This window comes from Pestalotiopsis fici (assembly GCF_000516985.1).
Source record: "Pestalotiopsis fici W106-1 unplaced genomic scaffold PFICI_Scf_1, whole genome shotgun sequence".
NCBI classification, from domain to species: Eukaryota; Fungi; Ascomycota; class Sordariomycetes; order Amphisphaeriales; family Sporocadaceae; genus Pestalotiopsis; species Pestalotiopsis fici.
The window spans coordinates 1,181,364-1,197,269 of record NW_006917091.1 but is presented as its reverse complement, the minus strand read 5'-3'; the positions used below and the strand labels follow the sequence as shown (position 1 = coordinate 1,197,269).

The window sequence follows — 15,906 nt, the reverse complement described above, 5'->3', positions numbered from 1 at the left end:
TTGCCTTTGCCAATACCCTAAAACAATGCCTTGCCGCTCCTTGCACTTCTATTTATGTGCCTTGTGCCCTTGGTAGATGAGCGTGATCTTTGAGCGACGACGTAGAAGACCTGTCTCAGATGTCCACCATATCCTCATCGTCCTCGCTCTGGCTCTCGTTTCTCTTTTGGTCATAGTCCGAGTCGGAGGCTCTGTCGTTGTCAACGACGATTTCGGCATCGGGAGAATCAGTATCCATGGGATCTTCATCATTGACTTGAGGGTCATTAGAGTCCGCCTCCTGAGAGTCCGTCTCCTGAGAGTGAACATTCTGAGAGTCAACATTCTGAGAGTCAACATTCTGAGAGTCAACATTCTGAGAGTCAACCTTCTGAGGGTTGTCCTCGCCGGTGTGAGATGCCTGAGAGGTGTCCCCGGCATTAGATTCTTGAGGAACCTCTGCGGGAAGCCTGTGGTTATGCAACCGCAAATGAACTACAATGGCAAATCAACGAGATGACTCAAGAAGAAGAACAAAGGACAACAAAGCCTAATACTCACGAACATGGTTGCTGGAAGTACGACTTCCAGCATTCGAACACTGGGGCCAGTGGCAAATCTCCGTATCGCCTTGATTGTGTTCCTTGACGAGGTGTTCGCCAAGCTTGCGGCTGCTTTCAAAGGGTTCGCCCCTCTTGGCACAACCGGCAACTCTACACTCCATGGTATGAGTCGCCATGTGGCGCTCAGAGCCGTCTTTGTCGCAGCCTTCCACTGTGCATGTCTTCTTGGATCGTCGAATGCCCGCCCTGCTCGCCCGAGCACGAGGAACCGGGGTCGACGGCTGCTGCTGCTGCTCCTGGTTTAGAGCAGCATCGCTCAGCGAACTCTGATCGGGCTCGTCTAGGACGAGACCATCCAGAGTGAGATCGGTAAGCTGGCTCTCTTCAACGTCTTCATGCTCTCCGTCCTTGGCACTCTCTTCAAAAGCTACATGCTTTTTCTTCTTGGCACTCTCTTCGGATGCCACGTGCTCTTTGTTGTTGGCATTCTCTTCGATACGGCGTTGCTTGACTGGCCTAGCCTCGTTCTTGGCACTCTCTCCAGATACCACGTGCTCTTTGTTGTTGGCATTCTCTTCGATACGGCGTTGCTTGACTAGCTTAGCCTTGTCCAACGAGGCAACGTCTTGGTCTCCGGTCTGCGAAGGAAGGAAGAAAACTATGTGAGTATGAAGTCTCGAGAAGAAAACACAAGATGAAAAGAAGAAATAAGAGAACAAAGAAACTTGTGGCACGAAAGCCAAGCCGGTAACAATAAACGGTTTCTTACCAGAGGTGCCGTCGAGACCAAGGGACGAACCGGATCGCCGTTAATGTCGATCTCGATGAAATCGTCGGGTCCGGGATACCAACGAGGATCTCGATTCATGGTGGGCGAATGATCTCTGGCGGTCGATGAGAATGCGAATTTAATCAAACTCAGTCGAGACTACGGCGGAGGCCTTTAGAACCTCGCAAAAAGATCAACGATCTTGTGCGAGGCTGATAAGAATTTGAAAATGAATCGAAAATATTGGCGAATCAGTACAAGCGTAATTGAGACGCTCGTCGAAAACTAGCAGAAATATTGGCGACCGGCAAACCAAGTTTCAATGTTCGAGGCCTTGGCGAATGCGTCCAAGCTTAGCTAGGTGCTTTCTATTAACTGATTCGAAAACCAGCACAATTGGCGAACGGGCCGAGCTATAATAATTTAGAGCTTAGACAAAATGGCAACCGTAGCGTCTTTTTTCCTGCGGCAGGGGAAAGAGCTCTTGATTATGCCATGCGCGGCGGCGGTTGATTATTCCATTCAGATGAGAAGCCTCACCCATCGTTTTCATAAGATTATAATAACTTTTTTATTACCAAGAATCATGATATTTCTGCATACTACTATATCCTCGTCACATGGGTAGTATACGATGCGCTCCGTCTTTCATCCCTACTCACGCATATGCACCCCGTATTATACTCCGTATTATACTTTGCATCCGTATTTTGTAATCCACCGACCCGGCCGGCCGGATTATTCCACTTTTTTACGACCCACTCACCGGCCCTAACCTAGTTGATTATTCCACTTATTAATTTAGGTATTCTGCCGGCGGTTGCCGCACTGGCGAGGTGGCCGATTGCCCCGCGGCACCGCGGGGTAGCTAACGATTCTATACCCCGCACCCAGCTTATACCTGCGGACCTCAGAATTTCAACCTCTCCAGTTTCCTATTAATACCAAATTGTAAGGTACACGGCAGTATAAGTTCTCTGAGCTATTGAGACTATAAGTGACAGGTATCTTGGCGCGACTGTAGGACGATGCCCAAGTTGACTTGTTCTCCTTTTACGTAGATATTATGCTTGTATCTGCCATTTGCCTTCTCCCTTTGTTCCGCTTCAAATGCCAACCCACTGGCACGCGGCTTTGTGGATACACAACCACGGAGCATGAAGCGGGACATTTGATTGGCTAGGAAAAGGTTTGGGTCTATTATGCGATTCAACGTTCTGGCAGTACGTTAAGGTATCATGCAGCCGGCCAGCGCGGTCTGTACTGGAACAGTTGCGACTTACAAGTACGCTACGGATTGAAAGAATCATTTACTCATGGTTCCCTGATCACGCTTTTGACAATTTTCTCGTACAGTATCACATAGTTCACTAGGCAGTATTTCCAAGCAGGTCACGTTTATATGGAGACACACAAGTAAATGCAGAAGTTTCTCGATTGCTAGGTATGCAAGCAGTTTCCCAAGCATTTGGCCTCTTGGTGTCATTGTAATGGCAAAACCATAGCCGGAGGGGCGAGGGGGGTAGTAACAGCCGCGGTCCTATTCTTTATGCTGCTTTACACAATAACCTCAAATGCGGTAGTTGTGTAGACGGATGTGAACTGCAAAAATGATAATTAGCAAGATTGGCACGACAGAACATAATTGATCGTCTTTGGGAACGGATTTTAAATAAGACAACTTACCCATGTTGTTGTTTGGGGCTCTCTCGACGTTAGGATCACAACCGGCCCAGTGGCAGTACTTGTGGTCACCGTTGTTATGGTCGTCAACAAGGTGCTTTCCTAACTCCTTAACGTTGGCGAAGAAAGGGTTGCCCAGAGGGCAGCCCGAAACCTTACACTGGAGCGTGTGGATCATCATATGACGCTCACAGGCGTCACCATCGCAACCAGGCACGGGGCAAGGAAGTTTGGAGCGGGGACGGCAACGGCGATGGCGACGGCGACGCTGGGGTCGAGATGCCTGCTGACTGGGCTGAGCGAGAAGATGTTGTTAGAACTTATTTCAGGAACAGAACAAACATGCTGCTACCATTAGATGAAAATAAAGGGCAAAAATCAGAAAGAGAGAGAAATGGGGATATCTACTTACAGCCTGACCGTTGTCAGTGTTGCTGGAAGACATCTTCGCCTTTCTGCTCGGTTGCTGTGTCTGCGAGGGAAAGTTGTGACTTGTTGATGTTGACGTATGGGATTGGAAAGTTGTAGATTGGTTGCTGTGTCTTGGAAGGGCAACCCGTGACTTGTTTGATGGGCGAAGTATTGGAAAGCCGTCACTCTTAATTGGTGAAGGATTGGAAAATTTTGGCTTGGTGAATGAGGTAAAGGACTGGAAAGAAAAGGTCAAAGCTGCTACAGGGCCGAATAAATAAACCTCGCGCACAGCATCTGGCTAGCTTTGAATCAACTGGCCACTGGATGCCACTACGGCAACTCGCAAGACGGAATCCACACACAGGTCACGTGTGCATGAACATATTAGATGAAAATTGCAATTCAATAATTGCATCGTTGCATGATTTGTGTAAGGAACATCATTATGTGAGAACTTGTAGATTTCCTTTACTTACGTAGCACTCAAGTCACTACAGTCCTCTCTCCCTACCTCCTCGACACTATGCGATGTCCTCACAATGTTGAGATGCTACTTGCTTCGACCGTTTGCCAGTTTGTGGTGTAGTTAGTATTCTGACTGTTTGGAACTGTGATAATGTACATGTGTCTTTTCCATTTACCAACGGACCTGACTCACTAGAGGACGAGGGCAGGCTGCCACTCCTAGACACAGACATCCTGTCCGTCGCCTCCAGCACTTTATTCTTCAAACAGGAAAGCCGTAGTGTCACGCGAGTGGAAAGAGTGGAAACGGGAAGACGGAAAAGCCAAAGCCATTGTTCGGACTTCTAATGAGTAGATTGTTCCAGTGGCCCAGCCAGTTGCAAACGTGGTAATAATTGCGACAACTCAAGGACAGTGTTCCACCATAAGTGACGCGTGTAAAATAACATTTGAAAATGGAAAAGGGAAATATGTTCGGTTCTCACATGAATACCATTTAGAAGCACTCAGACAAGAGTCAGTCGAGGAAGCGTTCGTCCTTGCTGTCTCCTTTGTCTCTACCAAGGTCTCAATCAACCAGTGATGCCAGGCAGTGGTTATGCAAGCATAGGTGCACTATAATCATGGTTGTAGAAGCTGGTAGTATTGTCAAACATGGCAGAGTAGAGGAACAAGCAGGATCTTCACTTGCCGACGTGACTCTCTCCCCCCAGCGGCCATAGGCGAATGCTTCTCCGTTGGCAGACGTCATTGGCACGAGGACGGCGGGCTGTAAAGACAACCACCACAAGCTTACACGTTGCTAGGTCGGAGAGGGGATGGAACGAGCTTCGATGAAGTACACTGTAGATGGAGGACTCTGAATACCTTCATGTAGAACCTAGCCTAGCAGGTCTCGTGCACCCACGTGATATCCTGCTTCAACTCGCTTCGCCAGCCTGCCCCGGTGTTGAATACCACTGCCCACCTACCTACATGTCTACCCTTGCTGGCATAGTTGGACCAGTGGCACGCTGCCATGTCGATTTGGCTGTGAAAGCGGACTAGAATGGCTGCTAGGGCGCGGCCCTCGCGGAACGACGGGTTGCGACTGGAGGAAGTCATCGACAACAGAGCAGTGCAAGGGACTATCACATGTCTCCTACTTGTATCGCCGTTGTAATCGGGGTGCGGCCACCGATGGATCGAGCGTCGGTTGATCTGGCGAGCCTAGTATTCTTGTGGTTGGTGAGGAGTCTGTTAGAGAAACCGATCGTGTCAGCAATGAGCATATGGAAGATCAAAGAGAAGAAATGCGCAAAGGGTGTTCTCGGCTTGATTGCTACTCCTCCTTCCTGAATTTCCAGAGATGATGCGGAGCCATGTTCGTCGATTGATGATTGGACGTGATTGCGTATTGACTGAGGAGAAGGGAATAGATCCGTCATGGTGATTCTCGGTGTGAAAACCCAAGGGTGTTGTATCTGCGGTCGGCAGGCCATCGTTTGTTGTCCTTCGAACAAGTTGATAATCAATGTAGTTTGCGGTGACGATTGCATATGAAAGCTGTTGGATCTTTGTATTGAGTTGTACTGATCGACTTGAATGGCCGGAGTCGATGCAACGAAGAATTTGGTCGAAAGATTCGGATGGCAGGGGAAGATATGGATAATATGGAAGCAGTTGTAAACCATTTCCAATTGATCAGACGACTAATGCCAAACCACTTCCAATTGATCGGACGATTGATGGCAGACTTTCCAAATGATGGGACGACAAATGATATACGTGTTGTTGTCAAGGCATCGCTTAGTCGCAACAATGAAAAGGTAATGCAACAGTCATTCCTTGCACTACTCATCTGATTGTCCTGTCATTTTCAGTCTTTCACTTGAGGATGTTGAATGACATGCACGGGTCAGTAGTATTATGCCCTTTAGGTATCATTCACCCAACCTAAACAAACATGCAAGTCTGGTATCCTGGATAAACAAAGTTTGATAATGCGATGGACAATAAGGAAATAATAGGGACGTTTACTTTGAGAAGTCTATTGCCGTGTTATCGTCACTCCAGATAAAGCGGAAACAAAAATCTCTTCACAGTCATGTGTTAAAAGTATGCATGAGCTACCTCAGTACCGTGTGAAGGAAAACGTGGATTTGTTCCTATTGGCGTGAGTATGCTGTACCAGTGTTGGTTGGGGATTATACGGTCAATCACAAAGAAGTAAGGAATGACGTATATTAGCGTGGTATTTTTATATGATCGGCGGTGGGCACAGCCCGAACTAGTCGCAAGATTGTATAACCGTTCTGTCATTAGCGCCTGCGCTAATGACGTTGGATTAGTTCTCTATAATTGTTATATATGCATCCTCCTACCAATTGACATAGTGTCAAGTTATATATATATATACATGTATAATATCTCACTTCAAGCAAGTGATGACATGTTAACATTTCCGTAGTCGCATCGAAGGCTTTTTTTCAAGACCGGATGATGGCCTCAAAGACTATACCCGAAATGACTTTGTCAAGCCTCCCTTGATCACTAATATCGTTGAAATCTCCAACAGAACGAGCCGCCTGGCCCATAGACTCTATCGAGAGCGCCTTCCCGACGTCAAGTTTTCCACGTTTGAGACTGTCCGACCAGTTCTTTGACTCGCGCCAATCGTCCTCACTTGTGACGCAAGCCAACTTCGTTCATGGATAGCCACAAGGTCAAATCCCTCGAAAACACAAGCAACATTTGGGGCACAGCCAGCAATCTGTTTTACACCATCACCTATGAAGATGATGGAGACAGCGCCGAAAGACCACGAAATCAACAGCCGCAAAGTTGACCCGTGACAGGAAAGAGCAAAGCAGGATCCATGGCGATATAGCTCCACTTGACTACTAGGTACTATTCATTCCTTTCCGCCATTTTTACATGCGCCCAGACTGGCCCCATCTCCATGGAGGGGCCCTGGGCAGCTGTTAAGATCAATGACAAGGGGAGACCTCGGGAGTCTCTATAGCTACAGCCAGGTTCCCCTTCTACATGCATCATGGTCCCGCAGATCCAATACTCACGAGTCGTCACATGCACATATTAATATTCCCTATTTCCCACATGCCGATACGTATAGCCGGTGTCCCTCGCCATAATTAAGATTACGTACAAACCTACCTAGGCACCCCTAACCATTCTCTCTCTCCATATAACATTGATCCCCCCGTGCCGTGCAACCAATATGCCAAACACCTCCACGCTTCCTCAGAAAATAAAAGGTGCATTGCTTAGCTGAACGAAGCGGGATACTGCTCAATCTACCATTGCCTAAAGCATTGCACTCCATAGCAGCTTCCTCGTTACCTCCATACACGATTCCCCGATACCCTAATGGTATACATTATATCTAATATACATTCACATCACTTTCAGATTAGTTTTACACATCATATTCAATAATCCGGGAAAACAGGGTTTAGACTAGTTTGAAACTAGTTTTCTCATGGTCTTAGTACAGGTCTGGCCGGGGTGCAAATTGAAAACAGTCTTAGTGTAGTCCCGCTTACTCCTCGAAGAAGGTGTGCTTCTTCTTTGGAGAGTCCTCCAAGAGTGCGCCGAAGCGACGGCAACGGGCCGCGAAGGCAGGATGTGAAAGATGTACTATCACATCCATTTCAGACTTTGTGATTATGGAGTCTGAGGTGAACTAATTCTTGTATCTTAGCAAAAATGTTGCCAGTGAGAGCGATGGAGCAATGAGCTTAGATGTCAACAAAAAGCCTCCAACGTATGTAAGTGGTTGGCAGCGGCACAGCTGCCATTGGTAGAGGAGCCTGCCCAATGGTAGCCGCCCATATCGCCTTGGTTATGAGTCTTCAGTAGATGCTGGTCAAGCAAGCGACCAGTAGCAACAGTCGGGTTTCCATCAATGCAGCCAGGCACTTTGCAACTCAGAGTGTGCGTCACGGCATGATGTTGTGAAGCATCGCCACTGCATCCAGTGACTGGGTAGGGATTTGCAGTTCGGCGACGTCCTGCAGGACTAGCGATTTGAGGTTCAGCCTGCTGCGGCTAGTTCGGATTGGAAGGCTGCGACGGTTGACCGGTGGAGCCCTAATGATAGACAATAGCATTAGTAAAGTGACGCACCAAACCACTGCGCTAGCTGAACAAAATGTGAAGCTCCACACTAGGAACTAGCCTAATAGTGGTTATATGGTACGGCGCAATATAAAGTCTGGCAAAAAGATACCAGAATGATTACAGATTAAATGAGACTGAAGGATAGTTGGGTAGAGATGGGATGGGTACCTGTTGTGCAGCAGGATCGCCAGTTACAGGCTGGGTAGGATTGGGTTGTGCCATCGTCTGTTAGAACAGTGTTGATTGATTAGTTGAGCTTGTAGGGGGTCTTAATGAATAAAAGATACCGGTCGATGGAAGAGGACAAAAGAAAAAGGATTGAAGCCGCCGTCCACAACCCGAGAAATAGTACTTCCAGGTGGGGCTGGCTGATTGAAGGTGAAGCTGTCACCGCGCCTGGGCGGGTGGTGAAAAAGCCAAAGCGCGTGATTTTCTGGAGGCGAACATTGAATAGCAAAACTCCTAACCGGCGAAATTCTGCGAGGCGGTTATATTTAGCATGCATTATATATATGCATTTTATACTTGTGCAATTCGTAACAGAGCATTGCGTCGTACTATATAACCACTATTAGGCTATGTAGTCCCTAGTGTGGAACTTCACATTTTATTCGGCTAGTGCAGCGGTTTGGTCTGTCACAAAGATATAAATAATCATGTTTTATCTCATCCTGCATATTTAGTATTAATATTTTCAATAAATTCATTGTAATTTTCAACTTACTATCATTTCAAAGATAGTAAGCAAACGAAAATGAGATCGCACTAAGGGACATCTTTACGGAAAGGTAGTGTATTAAACAAAAGCTGCGAAGCGTCCAGGACGGAAAAACCAAATACTGCGGTACCCTTGGCATGAGACCCTTACCCGAAGGTCCATAGTGCTGGTGTAGGGTTAGGGGGAGGTTGCAGCCCGGCTAGGGCCGTCTGTGGCTCTTTGTGGCGCAAGGCCACAAGGCGACGGATTACCCCTGTCAAAGAATAAGAGCAATCAGCTTTCTAAGATGCATTATGGTGTGCCAACATGAATTCAGGTTTGTACGGATGGCTAGACCTGAACGGCAGAATTGACTCATGCTATGGGCCGGCAGGCTGTCCCGATTCTCCGCTGAGAATTTTCAGCCCCGACTCTTTGTGAATAGTTCACCGTATTTCTTTTCAAGAAGTTTAAGAAAGATGGGAAATTAGTGTTCTTTGATACTTGTAGCCAATAAATTGACATGTCAGTACGTCGCTGATCTGTAAGAAGAAATAAGAAGGTCAGATCACGGTTGTATAGTAAAGCGACCAGGATGCACCAAGAGAGCGCTGAAAGAAAGTCAATTCTGGGCTGGAGATTGTGGTTCATTAAGGAAACTGATCATTGCCACTTCTACCAAAACCACCCTCAAAACACAGCTTTCATGGCTTGATTGCCCTTCCCGCAGTTGGTACAACGATTGTCACCTACAACCTGTGGTTGTGTAGGCGAACGTGCACTGCGATGTTTGCAGAATTAGTGATAATGTTAAGATAGTGACATTCGATTGAGATGCTCAGGTAATTTCCGAGAGGACAATACGTCAAATAAGCGGAAGCAGGATTGGCATTACTCACAGTTGTGATTGGCAGGAGAACGCTGTCCGTTTGCTGTGCATCCTGGCCAGTGGCATGCTGTCATGCTGCCCTGATTGTGGACAAGAATGAGGTGTTGTCCGAGTTCGTGGTTGCTGCCAAAGGTCGGGTTGCCGTCCGGGCAGCCCTGAACTCTGCAGTCGTTTGTATGGGTTACCACATGGCGTTCAGACCCGTCACCAGTGGTGCACCCAGCCTCGGGGCAAGGGTGGTTGGAGCGGCGACGACGACGTCCACGCTGCGGTTGGGTTCCCTGCTGAGGCTGCTGGTTCTCCTGCATCTATAGGTTCTGCTGCGTCTGCATAACCTGCTGGACGTGCAGGATCTGCTGGATCTGCGAGTTCTGTTGGACCTGCTGTGTGTTCTGACCATCCGAAGTCTGGGGAGAGAAAAAAGAATAACTTTAGCAATCAAATTATTTTACAAAGAACGCAAAATGAATGGTTGCAGGAGGGCGGACAGGTAAAGATGGGACAGTTACCTGTGTCATTATCGTAGAGACCACGCAGCGGTGGGACAGTGCAGCGTTGTTAGATAAATGGCTTCAGTCGTCGGAACAATGGTTCTTGTCAGGGTATGTGATCGATGTCAGCGTGATTTCCGTGAAGACCTTTATTGAATGATTAAAGGTAGACCACAATGCGACAAGAAAAAAAAAAGAAGATTGAAACTAGTGTCTGCAACCTAGAATAAATAGACATCCCTTGTGGGGCAGGCTGATTATGAATGAAGCTATCACGGCGCCTGGGCGGGCGGTCAAAAAGCTAGTCCCCGCGGTCGTTAGGCGGCGAACGGCAGAATTCCAGATGCGGCAAAATTCTGCCAGCCAACAGGGCGATAAGTGCTTAATGAATCCCGCCAGGCGGTCATATGTAGCGTGCATGATATTTAATCCTTGTGCATATTGGCGACGCAGAATCATCCTTTCTCGTTCTGTGCCATATAGTTACTCTTTACGTTCAGATCGTACATTTAATCATATTTGGAACTGCCTGTCATTTGACATATATTAAACAAAGAAAAATAGATGAGTCCACCGGGCGTAGAATTCCTTCAGTTACTCAGAATTGCACACATGGTTGGCTGGAAAAGTGTGGCTAAGAAATGTGGCTCAAAAGAGAAGAAGGCAGAAAAGCTTAGTGTGGTGCCTAGCAAATGACAACGGTGTTGTTGCATGAGGAGCTCCTATTACCTGGGAGCTCCATGGTGCCTTTGTATTTCCAGGTACATGGGCCATGTGCACAACCAGGAAGCGACGAACTATCCTTTGACAGGATAAGAGAGACGCGTGTTGCAAGGGAATGGTATGGTGTAATAATTTCAGGGATATATAAATGATCATATGCTAAATGGCAGAATAACATCATGCCAGATTTGTGCTACGAGACCGTTGGATGTCTCCATTCTGTGTTGCGAATGTTGAGCACCAAACTCCATGTAAATAGGTCGCCGTCTCGTTTTAGTGGATGATGGAACATTGGGCAACAATCCTCCTTGTCATTGCAGCGCAGAACTGACTGGCGAGTGTGCTAATAAATAAGGAGATCTTTCAGGTTGGCATCATTGATGCATTGCTTAGGCGGCGCGACAGTTAGCACTGCGGTCCAGAGTCTTCGACCGTGCTTCTTGTGGACAGCCGTTGAGTAGGAACCGTGTTTGGTATTCCTGTCTGGAAAAGTGCTGCTGCGTTCGTTGGTTCGCAGGTAATCTTGACCTTGGTTGTATTCGTGGCCAAACTGTATGCTCCAAACTCTGTATGCAGTTTGTTCCACGCCTCTGCCTTTTCATTGACCTGTGTGCTGAGAGTGTCATTCTGTGACTTTATCTTGCCAATCTCTCGCTCTTGTTTCAGCATCTACTTTGCATTTACCACAGGTTCATTTGTCTTGGGCTTATTCCCTGACTTGGAGCAATTTATTCGAAATCAAGTTGGTCATACTTTCAAAAGAGGTAGAGAGATGCAGAGATTGATCTCAGGCATCTGTTGTCAGGCTGAGGGTATCGCAACTTAGTTGTGAAGAATTATTATACCGCTGCCGGAGCCATCTTCTGATGGGTGAAAAGGGGTGGATCTCCCTTCGCACTGACGTTTATTTGCCGTATCATCTCGTCGGATCCCTGTTTCAGCCAACCCTAGTGACCTTTGTTCGTGCTGGTAATGCGGCGATACCAGTGGCGGGCTTCTGCGCGTCTTCGCAACTGTGTGGTGGAGTCTTGACTTGGCCGGGCGAGACCATTTGTGGCGACTTTGTTGTTATTGAAGGTGTTTCCAATCGGCGCCTTTCATTGAGGCTCTTGTGTTGTTAGTTGCAGTATAAATAATATGACTCTGGACAAAACGATGATGTATATAAAGTCAAAAGCCAAAAGAACAATCGATTTCCCGACGCTATGATGGAACGGATGTCGTGCAGTAGAAAGTGCGTCCACCCTGCTCCCGACTTCTCATCCATCTTATTTTCGCCTTGCTTTCCCTTATTATTTTCATCATCCAGAGAGCAGTCATCCCTGTCAAGGTACATTCTGATTGCCTCAGAGTACACCAGGTGCCCAAAGCCGGTCAACCCGCCATCCACCTAAGCGAGTCGAAACTTCCATCGTCGTGAGTGACAGGGAAATGAAGAATAGTTCGGCCATTTCCCCGAGGATTAATTACCATTCCGGCAGGTCTGCTCCTGGCACTGGTGATGGTCAACTGTCCAAGTTTTCAAATCCCATCATATAGCAAAAAGGAGTCACAATCAAGTTCATAGTTTTGGTGGGAAGAAAGCGAACTCAATTGACGAAGGCCCTCAGGCCGCTGGTATCATCGGCCGGGGCAGAAATAAAAAGCAAACAAAACGCAAAACCAAACCAAACCGCATCCTGTCATAGTGTCCGAGGACTCGAACCTCACCCCCAACCAACAACCCCCTACTCCTCCTCCTCCATCTCATCCTCCTCTTCCTCTTCCTCTTCCTCCTCCATCTCATCCTCCTCTTCCTCTTCCTCTTCCTCTTCCTCTTCCTCTTCCTCTGCCTCCTCCTCTTCCTCGGCCTCGGCTGCCTTAATGCCGAGGTCGTAGTTGTGGAGTCTGAGATGGACTGCATAAAGGATATTAGCCAAGAACTATATCAAAAGGTTAAAGAAAGAGTTTCTGTCTCTCTCCTTTTCTTTCTCTCTGCATAAAAAGAAAAGTCACGGTGGCGAAAGAGAGAAAAACGTCTAGAAATACTCACACTTCAGATGCCTGGGGTCGCTCCACTGCGAGCGGTTGGTGCACTCCGGCCACTGACACGGCCACTCGCAGACACCGTGGTGGTGGACGTCCACCAGGTGGCTGCCCAACCTTGCCGCACCGTTCCGGCCTTCGAAGTCGGGGTTCTGGTCGGGACACCCCTCGACATAGCACTTGGTCACGTGGGTGACCAAGTGCTTTGGGGTGTTCGCATCCTTCCCCTTCTTGTCGCACACCGGGCAGCCAGGAGTTCCAGCAGCCGGAGCTGCTGCGGGAGCCGGCGCGGGAGCAGGAGCCGGAGAAGGCTCTCGATCGACTTCATCGTCGTCGAGATTCTGCTTGGAGAGAAAACAATATGTTAGCATTTGATATGAGGGCAAGAAGGGGTTTCTACTTGAAAAGAGAAAGAAAACAACGAAATAGAGAGAAAAGTGTGAAAGAAATGCAACACGTGGCTCAAAATAACCAACGTGAGGTCTGTGGTTCGAAAGACTGATTCTAGAGAAAAGGGGAAATCAACCTCGTCTCCTGCTCCAGCTTGCCGAGCGAAATCATCCGCGGCCTGAGCAAACGCCAAAAACACTCGAGAGAACTCTCGTGCTGCACCGGCGAGCTCAAGCGCGCGTACTCTGAGATGCTCTGTAGTGGCCAGAGGGCGATCTCGTGGGCGGTTGAGTGGACTGCCGTCCTCGTGGTTGATGTGGTCCTCTTGAGGTGTATCGCTGCCGTGTTCGGACATGATTGATCGAGGCGGTGTGGGAGTCAAGGGATGGAGAGATTTTGTTCCGTTGGATGATGATTTGGACGAAGAAAATGTGAATTGTTTTATGGTCTTGCTTGTAGACTTTTCGTATGCAGGAACCAAACGTATCGTGATGCTTCTCCTGAGGTAATGAATGGAGAGGCTTGGTGAGAAAAAAAAAATGAAATGGAATTGAACGCGCTAAAAGCCTTCCATAAATACTCAAAAGGCGGGTGCTGGCCGATTGCAAACGAGGCTGTCACCAGCAGCGCGCTAGGCGGTCAAACACCAAGCGGCGGGGTGCCAAGGCGGTCAAGATGCCCGGCCGGCAGAATGCTTATTCTGCCAGCTGTTATACTGACCCTGTAGCGTTAGGATGGGATAGGAGCTCATACTGCCGTGGTGCGAGCAAGTGACCAGCTCGACATGCCACTTGGCGGCCATCTCCTGCACACGTCTGACTATGAACAACCCAGAAACGATTGTGCACAGCACCAGAACAAAGAAAAGATTATTGTGATGAAAAAGGAAGAAAGTGATAGTTGTAAAGAAGATGAGTAGTATATATTGTGGTGCAGAGTGCTATTTGCACATGTACAGAACCAAAAGAACAATCGAAGCGAAAACAGACTTACAGCAGCAACTGAACCATCACCACCACCGAGGTTGGACTCCGCGTCAACGGGACGGGACTCGATGTTGTCAGCCGGAATACTGGCGTCATTGGCAGGAGGATTGTTGTTGGGGGCCTGCAGGGGATTCATGAGCTGCCAATGGGCCGGTGCGCGTGCAGCGAAATGGCCAGTGCGACGCGGGACGGGAAACGGATCCTCGGAACCTGGCTGGACGATGGGCGTCGTGAACATCTCGAGGTATCCATGGTATTCGTAGTTGTAGTCGTCATAAGCCTCGTGGTATTCAATGGGCAACATACGTATGCCAGGGCGCAGAATCAGGTTGCCGTTGTCATCTCTGGTGACATGGTCTTCGTCTTCGACATGAATCATAGCCATTGTGAAGCCGTTGTCGTACGTGGTTGAGGCGTTGATGAACGTTGGCTTGCGTGGCTAAGAGTTCTTGGATCAGATGCCGACCGACCGGAATCGAATGTTAGAGGAACTTGTGATGCTTTGCGTCTCGTTGGAAAACGTTCGAGTATGTGGAGATGGTGATACACCAGAGATCAGCGTTGATGTTCGGATACAGATGACGTGCGGAAGGGAGGGTATAGGGTATCGAGAAAACTGCTAGAGTCGTGGTCGCTGAGTATCGAAGTCAAGTCGTTCGAGTCTGACGTGGGATTCAAGTGTTCGTGGAGGTTGAGTTGAAGGTGTACGAGGGGATTCGGAACAGCGGGTTGATCTTCGCGATGAGATAGAATCAGCGACGAAGAGACCTTGATTCGGAGATTTGAGAAAAGTAGACTGGTGGGAGTGATAGGAAACGACTGGAGAAACTTGAAGCTTGTCTTGAAGACCGGGGCGTAAACTGATGTTCTGGTATCTGGGAATGTGTTCGCAAAGATGGCGTGTGTCTTGGAATGTCCAGAAAGGCAGAATGATTCGAATTGAAGGTGGTTGTGGATGGCTTCTGCTGATTGTGGACAGTGAGAATGAAAGAGTCTGTTCGCATCTGGATGGAAAGAAGGGAAACAACAAATTGTCCACAGGTGAGAGGTCAAGGCGGATAAAACTGTGCATCAAGGACCCGCGTGCTCAGCCGCGCATTAGGGCTCAAGCGGAGACCAGAGTAATTGTAGCTCAGCCGCAAATGCGGCTGCTGCTTGAAACTGGACAGGGAAAGTACAGAAACAAGAGCTGGATCACTAACAGTCCAAGTCGTCGGCGACAGTGGGATCGTGAGGTTGGCCGCCGACGACCAGGCGAGATCTTGACGGTGGAGGAAATGGTGGATTGATAAGAGTGCCAATTCGCCAAAATAACCACAAGTCATCACGAACACCATGATCATAGAAAGCTGAAGTGTCCGAGAGTATACAGTGGATGTGTGAATTATATCTCAGAGTGACAAGTGATCGGACGAAAAGACCATAGGGAGGTCAACAAGCTATTGACTTATACTTGGTGAAAGACACGTGAAATATGGTTCACAATGCGTCAACATGAAAATGACAAAGCAGATCAGTCACAGAGTTGGTTTATACCCGGAGATGATTATAAAAATCAATTGTCTGAGCAAACATATTAGAAACAATTCGATTGTACAGCTGTGAGGTGACTATGGCCAATCTTTAATATCAAACTGATTCCTCCAGCTTCAGCAACGCAATAGTCATACGGAAGAGTCTATCCTCCTTCGTCTGGTCATAAGCATAATC

General features: G+C 48.0%; 5 protein-coding genes across 5 annotated transcripts; all 5 read right to left on the bottom strand.

Annotated features, from left to right (window-relative positions):
* Nucleotides 1–115: 115 nt before the first annotated feature.
* On the bottom strand, nt 116–1,410 carry PFICI_00378 (uncharacterized protein; the record flags this gene model as incomplete). The annotated part of the gene is made up of 3 exons (XM_007828959.1): nt 116–474; nt 541–1,180; nt 1,312–1,410. 3 exons carry the CDS (start codon nt 1,408–1,410, stop codon nt 116–118), a joined length of 1,098 nt encoding a protein of 365 aa, XP_007827150.1.
* Nucleotides 1,411–2,881: 1,471 nt separating this feature from the next.
* PFICI_00377 (uncharacterized protein) lies at nt 2,882–3,439 on the bottom strand (the record flags this gene model as incomplete). Its single annotated transcript, XM_007828958.1, has 3 exons — nt 2,882–2,913; nt 2,998–3,289; nt 3,407–3,439. 3 exons carry the CDS (start codon nt 3,437–3,439, stop codon nt 2,882–2,884), a joined length of 357 nt encoding a protein of 118 aa, XP_007827149.1.
* Nucleotides 3,440–12,522: 9,083 nt separating this feature from the next.
* On the bottom strand, nt 12,523–13,191 carry PFICI_00376 (uncharacterized protein; the record flags this gene model as incomplete). The annotated part of the gene is made up of 2 exons (XM_007828957.1): nt 12,523–12,692; nt 12,828–13,191. The coding sequence occupies 2 exons, from the start codon at nt 13,189–13,191 to the stop codon at nt 12,523–12,525; spliced, it is 534 nt and encodes a 177-aa protein (XP_007827148.1).
* A 91-nt stretch (nt 13,192–13,282) lies between these two features.
* On the bottom strand, nt 13,283–13,565 carry PFICI_00375 (uncharacterized protein; the record flags this gene model as incomplete). Its single annotated transcript, XM_007828956.1, has 2 exons — nt 13,283–13,324; nt 13,347–13,565. The coding sequence occupies 2 exons, from the start codon at nt 13,563–13,565 to the stop codon at nt 13,283–13,285; spliced, it is 261 nt and encodes an 86-aa protein (XP_007827147.1).
* A 315-nt stretch (nt 13,566–13,880) lies between these two features.
* Nucleotides 13,881–14,581, bottom strand: PFICI_00374 (uncharacterized protein; the record flags this gene model as incomplete). The annotated part of the gene is made up of 2 exons (XM_007828955.1): nt 13,881–14,015; nt 14,204–14,581. 2 exons carry the CDS (start codon nt 14,579–14,581, stop codon nt 13,881–13,883), a joined length of 513 nt encoding a protein of 170 aa, XP_007827146.1.
* Between the last annotated feature and the right edge of the window lie 1,325 nt (nt 14,582–15,906).